This window comes from Mytilus edulis, chromosome 10 (genome assembly GCF_963676685.1).
Source record: "Mytilus edulis chromosome 10, xbMytEdul2.2, whole genome shotgun sequence".
In the NCBI taxonomy this organism is placed as follows: domain Eukaryota; kingdom Metazoa; phylum Mollusca; class Bivalvia; order Mytilida; family Mytilidae; genus Mytilus; species Mytilus edulis.
In genome coordinates, this window is record NC_092353.1 from 20457826 (window position 1) to 20465460 (window position 7635).

At 35.8% G+C, this 7635-nt stretch overlaps 3 protein-coding genes across 3 annotated transcripts; 1 reads left to right on the forward strand and 2 right to left on the reverse strand.

The window, feature by feature from the left end:
* The first annotated feature begins 1837 nt into the window (after positions 1 to 1837).
* Positions 1838 to 2473, forward strand: LOC139492631 (uncharacterized). The gene has a single exon (XM_071280784.1). It carries the CDS (start codon positions 1838 to 1840, stop codon positions 2471 to 2473), a length of 636 nt encoding a protein of 211 aa, XP_071136885.1.
* Positions 2474 to 3701: 1228 nt separating this feature from the next.
* Positions 3702 to 6300, reverse strand: LOC139492632 (uncharacterized). The gene is made up of 4 exons (XM_071280785.1): positions 6173 to 6300; positions 5611 to 5871; positions 4750 to 4843; positions 3702 to 4157 (listed from the first exon to the last, which is right to left on the reverse strand). The coding sequence occupies exons 1-4, from the start codon at positions 6298 to 6300 to the stop codon at positions 3864 to 3866; spliced, it is 777 nt and encodes a 258-aa protein (XP_071136886.1). The 3' UTR covers positions 3702 to 3863.
* Positions 6301 to 6357: 57 nt separating this feature from the next.
* Positions 6358 to 7132, reverse strand: LOC139492633 (uncharacterized). The gene is made up of 2 exons (XM_071280786.1): positions 6907 to 7132; positions 6358 to 6758 (listed from the first exon to the last, which is right to left on the reverse strand). Exons 1-2 carry the CDS (start codon positions 7130 to 7132, stop codon positions 6427 to 6429), a joined length of 558 nt encoding a protein of 185 aa, XP_071136887.1. The 3' UTR covers positions 6358 to 6426.
* Between the last annotated feature and the right edge of the window lie 503 nt (positions 7133 to 7635).

Genomic DNA, 7635 nt, shown 5'->3' on the forward strand with positions numbered 1-7635 from the left:
TAAATCCCTCCTCCTTTAAAAGAAACCCAAAAGAAGCAAATAAAATCAGATTGTCGTTCACAAACCCCGATCGTATGAAAAACACTCTGTTATCATCAACCGATCAATCTGTTATCTTGATCGATAATGTCACCGTAATCATGTGTTTATTTATTCAAAGTATATCCTTAAGGGGTTACAATGTAGTATTCTATTTAGTAATAGTATTTGAAATATGAATGATTAATAATCATAAGTATCATCAGTTTAAACTTTGAATGACGTCAGTTAGATATTTAAATCTTAATATCTCATTTAGATCAATCAATACACGTCCTATGGCTTGTTAAGATTTCACAGATTGTTCATGTGATAGCCTAGAAATGTATAAATGAATTATTATTTTTTAATGATATTTGTCAATGTGAATGGCTAACGAAACAAAAAGTCTACGTGCGTTAAGTGAGACATTTAGCAAGCTATAAAACAAGGTTTAATCCCACATTTTCTACCTAAGAAAATGCCTGAACAAAGTTAGGAAGTTGTCCATTCGTTTGATGTGTTTGAGCTTTTGATTTTGCCATTTGATTAGGGACTTTCCGCTTTGAATTTCCCTCGGATTTCAGTATTTTTATAATTTTACTTTTTTCTATACATACTAACCCAGTAATGTGTATCACAACTTTGTAATATCAGATCAGGAATGCAGAACAATTTGTCTTTTCTAAATAGATTATTTAAAGTTGTCTGTATTATTTTCTTGGCATGTAACCTAAAGTTCTCTTATAAATGTAGTTAAGCTTATAACTTATAGATAAAGATAGAATTTAAGGCAAAATTATCTTTTTTTTAGTGAATGCTTCATCCCTGTGAGATTCTTTGATGCTCACAATTACTGAATAGAAGAACCTTTATAATTTTACTCTTCACAATAATATTATCTTCGATTTGAAACCACCACACCTAGACAACGACCTTCAAGTACTGTTTGTCCCCTCTGTCAACACAAGTTGTGAGTTAGATTTGTAAATAGTCTTTGCATCTTTTGCAACACTTCAAGAAGGGGGTGATTTTTACCCAGCCACACATCTCTAAACAATTATTTTAGTATGTTACCAACCCTGCCCTACCCAGACCCTGTGAACATAGTGGAAAACGGATTTCTTTTTGTTCATATCCGCAGCTATTGGTGTCTGAGATTAAGAAGATCTTTTCTGTTTATAACTTATACAATTCATATAAAAAAAGAATTGAGTTGCCTCTCTTGACATGTTAGTGTTTATATTTTGAAGATCATTCATTTTTTAATATTTCACATGTAAATGTCTGTCCATTAAGCCCCAGTCACACTGTCACGTTTCGGCTATCCCGTTTTGCTACGTTTTCAAAACGTAGCGAAACGGCAAAATCCGTAGTGAATCGTATCGATCCGTAGTTAAAACGGCTATATACGTAGTTATGCGTAGATTGATACGTGATCGGTGCCGTTTGTATTGGTCTGCACAATACAAACGTGACTAAAAATGAAAACGTAGTACTAACGTAGAAAAGCGCAGTAAAACGTAGAAGGAACGTAGAAATGCGTATTAGAAACGTACCTGATACGTTCTAAAACGTATTTGATTATAATCACTAGGTGTTATTACGTTTAAGTACGTATCTGCCACGTTGCATTAGGTTTTTGTACGGTATATTACGCTTCATGGTACGCATTAATAGGTTTCATCACGTTATTCTAGGCATTATTACGTATCGATGCGTATTACTACGCATGATTACCTTCTTCTACGCATAATCAAACCACGTGTATCTATATTTCTCGCCATTTGCTAAAATAGTTTGTCAGTCTTACAGCAAGATGGACAGACAACGGATGGAAATGAAAAATTATGGATTATTGATACACAATCATATTTTGAAATTGAGAATGTTGTTAAACAGACACAGACATAAACGAATAGATCACAGAGTGCGCACGGTATGGGTAAGGGATTGGATAGGTAGAAGATCTCAGTTTGGTTTTTATGCACAGCTGTTGGATGAATTGAGATGTGAAGACACCGTTTCTTTCAAAAACTTTTTGAGAGTTGATCCAACCATGTTTCAGGAAATTGTTAATAGATTAACACCAAGGCTACAAAAGAAAGACACGTGGTACCGAAAGGCATTGCCAGTTGGTCTTAAAGTAGCAATAACCCTTCGATATCTAGCCACAGGAGACAGTTATCATTCACTTATGTATTTATTTAGAGTGCCGCACAACACGATATCCAATCGTGTAGTACAAGTTTGTGAAGCAATTATTTCCGAGTATGCTGAAGATGTTATCAACACACCTACGGAAGAAGCTGGATGGCTAGCCATTTCGCAAGAATTTAGTGATATGTGGCAGTTTCATCATGTGCTAGGTGCACTAGATGAGAAACACGTTGCTATCAAATGTCCGGCTGGTGGTGGTTCTAAATACTATAATATAAAGGATTCCATTCTATAGTTCTAATGGGCTTAGTAGACGCTAATTATAAATTTAAATGGGTTAACTTTGGCGCACCAGGTGCTTGCTCTGATGCACAAATTTGGAATCAGTCAGACTTAAAAAATCATATAATTGATGAGAATATGCACATACCAAAAGCAGAGCCTCTTCCGAATGATGACAAAGACATTCCGTACTTCATCGTTGGTGACGACGCGTTCGCCCTCAGAAGTTGGCTAATGAAGCCCTTTTCTAGGAGGAACATGACCCTTGAAGAGAGAGTTTTTAACTACAGGCTATCGCGATCACGAAGAGTTGTTGAAAACGCATTTGGGATACTTGCAAATCGATTTCAATGCTTACTTTCAACTTTAAAGCAAGAGCCTAACAATGTCGTATCCATTATTCTGGCCTGTGTTTGTCTGCACAATATAATGAGGATAAGATATCCAGGTGATCAGAACATTTTGTTAGACAGAGAAGACGAGAACCACCATCTTTTACCTGGAGCTTGGCGAGACGAAACAAACCTGAAGGACATTGATGATGTGAAAGATCGCAACTATCCTAGCAGGCAGCAAAACAACAAAGACTGTATCTTAAACACTATTATTCGTCACCTGCAGGAAAAGTTCCATGGCAAGAACGAATGGTTCAATAACGTTTTTTAACTGTCTTATCGTAGTATATTTGAATGATAAGTATATGATTTGTACTTTTGTTTATTTAACTTTGAATGTATCAAAAAATATTATCATGATACATGTAATTAAACTTTAAGAAATTCTTCTATTAATACCAGTTTTCTGGTCTTTTAAAAACAATGGCACGCATGGGTCAGCATACTTAGGATAAATTGAAAATTTCATTATTATAACACTAAAACAACAAGACAAATCAAAATAAAAAAAAAACTTTGGGATCCCGCTAACATATTTAACCCCGCCGCATCATGTATGCATGTGCCTGTCCCAAGTCATAAGCCTGTAACTCAGTGGTTGTCGTTTGTTGCTGTGTTACATATTGTTTTTCGTTCATTTATTTGTACATTAATAAGGCCGTTAGTTTTTTTTTCGTTCGAATTGTTTTACATTTGTCATTTCGGGTCCTCTTATAGCTGACTATGCGGTATGGACTTTGCTCAATGTTGAAGGCCATACGATGACCCATAGTTGTTAATTTCTGTGTCATTTGGTCTCTTGTGTAGAGTTGTCTCATTGGCAATTACACCACATCTTCTTTTTTTATATTAACCAACAAAATAATCACTCAAACAAAAAAACTTTTAATTTTACAGACAACTGTCATAATACATGAAATAAACAAACTGTCTACATAATAGAGTCGTCTTTTAATGTCATTCATATAAAACTTTAAAACACCTGTACGGTTCCTGGTATGAATAAGTTTATAATGAGAAAAGTGACGATGAGGGTGAATCAACGTTCATTGAATCCGATTGCATTATTACACTGGCAATACTTGATGTTGTAATATCTTGTGCGCATGTAACAGGTGGAGCAGAATGTGCTCTTATAGGTTCAATGTCTGCTTGAGTTTTAGACCGGTTTTGCAGAAAGGCGACGTCCTGTCCAGGTAGCTGATATTGCTGCTGCCATGCAGGTAGGTACCCAACATTACTTGATTGATTACAGAAGCTGCCCATGGGAACATCCAATGCAGATTGTTGACCAGTGAATCCCTGCAACAACAAAAAACATGACCATATAAACAAGTTTGATCAACTGTGTATCATCGGCGTTGGAATTAGGTACTAGAACTGGGGTTATGCGGGGTTTCAAGGAAGGATAATTAACATAACTGTACGGGGTACTGTTGCCTTGTTCGGTAATGCCGATTTCTTAAAGATAAATAAATCCCAGTTCCTAAGTCAAGGATACACAGCAGTGGCGGATTCAGAGGGGGGGGGGTCATAGAGGGCGTACGCCCCCTTTATTTGTACTTTTTCTCCCCTTTTTACGTGATTTTAGCCAAAAAAAAAACAATTTCGCCTCGCTCCGCTCGCCAAGAAAATATGGTATACGCCCCTTTCTAAATTCCTGGATCCAATTCTGTAACCATATCGTTTTAATATACGTAGTATATATAAATATATATATATATATGACCGGACGCATGACAATTTCAAAATGCAGCAATTACCTGAGAGTAATTACAACACGAGGCATCCAAAATATGCAGGTGAACTAAAGAAATGTGTATTTCGAAACATGTTCTGACCTTTCAGTCTTAACACAATACTAGTACTAGTAAATAATATGTGAATAATATACCTGCAGTTGCTGAAGACGTTGTTTATCACGGCTGCGTAGCTCCTTACTTTCATTTTGAAATCTATCCAATAGATCCATACTCTCTCTTTTAAACCTGAAAGCAAAAATTTGATATGAATTCATTTAAAAAGTGAGAATCAATATCATATTAATGTAAACTATAGCTATAATGGATTATTTTTGATACATCTCATTCTTTTGAGAAAGTGTGAGGAAAATAATTGAAAACGAATCATACTGAAGTTTGATAAACACCAATCTTTACATATAATACTTTTGCAAAGTTTCATGAAAATCTCTCAATAACTTCAAAGTTTCATTTCAAAACGGCTTAACTTAAAAACGAAGTTTTCGATATATCTTAACATTAAACTTGTAAAAGCTCTCTGTTTAGTACTCAACAATTGAGCAAAGTGTCAATAAAAATTATGGATTCGTTCTTAAATGACTACTTGGTAACAGTCGATGACGGACGGACAGATGGACAAGCGGACGAAAGAGCAGACAGACAGGCAATACGCAGACGAACGGACACGCAACCAAACGTTTTTTACGAAAGGTATTACACAATGCCTTGCGACTTCGTGTGGCGGGGTATAAAAACTAATGTCATTACCATAGCGTATCATCGGACACAGGATGTTGGTACCAGGCTTAAACGATTTGTATGGTGTTCAATTTTAAAACTGCTACAGTACATCAAAAAGTTGTTGCACTGCACCGTGGAGTTATGTTTTTCCTCCTAAAAAATCAGAATAGACCCTCTGCTCGATGATACACGATTTTTATATAGCGTATTCGGCCGTGTATAGTACACATTCATCAAGTAACAAAACATTAACATACAAAAGCATAGCATACCTCCCCCACAATCTGTCGTCAATACCTGGAAGAATGCTGACCATCCAATGTCCCCAGTTCTGCCTTTCGGGTGTCATGTCCGCGTGACTAGCCAGCTTAGCCTGCACTTGTTTCTGTAATTCAGAAGACTGTTTTATTGCTTCCTGGATGTCTTTTTCAACTGGAGATTGCATCTTCTGGTATTTCTTTTTTGTTTTTGTTGTAACTATAGGAGAGGGAATATCTATTGTGCTGGACGTCTCCTCAAGATTACATTGCGATCTAAAGAAAAAAAAACCGATGAAAGTTGTATTTTTTGTTCTAAACAATACAAGAAGACACCCTATCTCTACTACTACGGTGGGTTTTGAACGACCTTGACTGGCTTGACACCCTATCTCATAACAAGAAAACAAGAAATGCCGGAAGCACAATCAATCCGATACAATTACTTTTAACTGAAAAGTATTTACAAATGTAAGTGTGATGGACGGACGGACGGACCAAAACATTATAATAAGTCCTGATGTGAAGATATAGGTTCAATTTAACTAATTATACAAAGAAGTAAATGGTTACTGACCTTCTTTCATCGTCTTCTTTACTTTCCCCTTCGTCCTCATGTTCACTGGGAGAATCGACGCAAGCATCTGTTCCGTATTTGCCTTGAGTTTCCCTTTCAGCTGAAATATTCAGACATAATCGGAACATTATTTATGTATTCGTACAAGATATATCGAGATAAAGTCAAACATTTGAAATGAAACAGCTGTAAAATGAATTTCGTAGAATCAGAACATTAAGTATCATTTAGAAAAAGAAAAAAGGTACGGGAATTCAACAAAGGAAATAACAATAAAAGGTAAAAAAAGTGAACTGAAATATTAAGTAATAGAAAACTGTATTGCACACGTTTATTCCTCCTCTGGTTTCTATTCTGGCAATATGTGGACCCAAGAAGCCAAATTTTTCTTTGATCCATTTGTCTCTTTGAGTATCATCTTTTCTGCCTGAACCAGATTTATTGCCTTCTCGTGTCAGTCTTCCGAGCTGAGATCTCATTGACTCAACCCATGTCCTGAGAGTCTTCCAATCCTCTACCCCTAGCTCATTAGCTTTTGCTTGCCATCGTGTATTTTTGAGAGCAGTATCTTTGTACTGATAATGAGCTGAAAGAGAAGAAAAAAATCGGTCACATTGATTTTTAAATATAAAGACCATGCTGTAAGTTTATCTATGTCTACTGGTGGGGTTAACATCTTTTGACATTTCTTCTCCGTATTAATATTTTAAATTATAGCAAATAAATACATGTACCTTTGTTGTATAGAGGTTCGTTTTCTCTATACCAATCTGCCAACTCATCCTGCTTTTCTTGTGGTATTTCTAATGGCTTGCTTCTTTTGCGCTTCTCTTTATTGGTATTAGCTGGCTGTTCAGTATCACTATTTTGTGTTTGCTCATTTGTTTCTTGTGTATTAGTTGTTTCAGTCTCAGGCGCCACACTAACTATGCGGCCCCTTCCTCTGCCTCTGGTCCTCATCAGAACGGTCTGGTTTGAAACACACTAAAAGATAAAATCAAATACCGGTAAGAGGAAAATTGGATTTAAAACGGACAATGTGCAACGTAGAATATTTCAAAAGAGCAATTATTATAAAAGGGAAAGCATTGACAATGTTCTAACCAAAGCTTTAAATGTTTTTTCATGTTTCATGTATCCACTCAACAAAAATCTTATCTGAAAGAAAAAAACAATAAAATCTTTCTTTTGAGTACTAAATTTTTAGACCATAAAATGGGAACAAAATAATTTAATTACAATGACAGATGTATTAGTAATTATAAAGTGTACCTCTATTAATGTCTCCAGATTTGTTTTAGTTACTCTGCTCCCTCTTTACATCTCTGTCCTTTCTAAATTTTATTGAATAATGATGCCGTTTCACGATAAGTGATCACAGCGTAGTGACACGTGATACTGCGCGCAATAAACTTGCTAAATCGTAGGAAATCGTGCAAAAGCGTACTTGAACCGATTTAGAA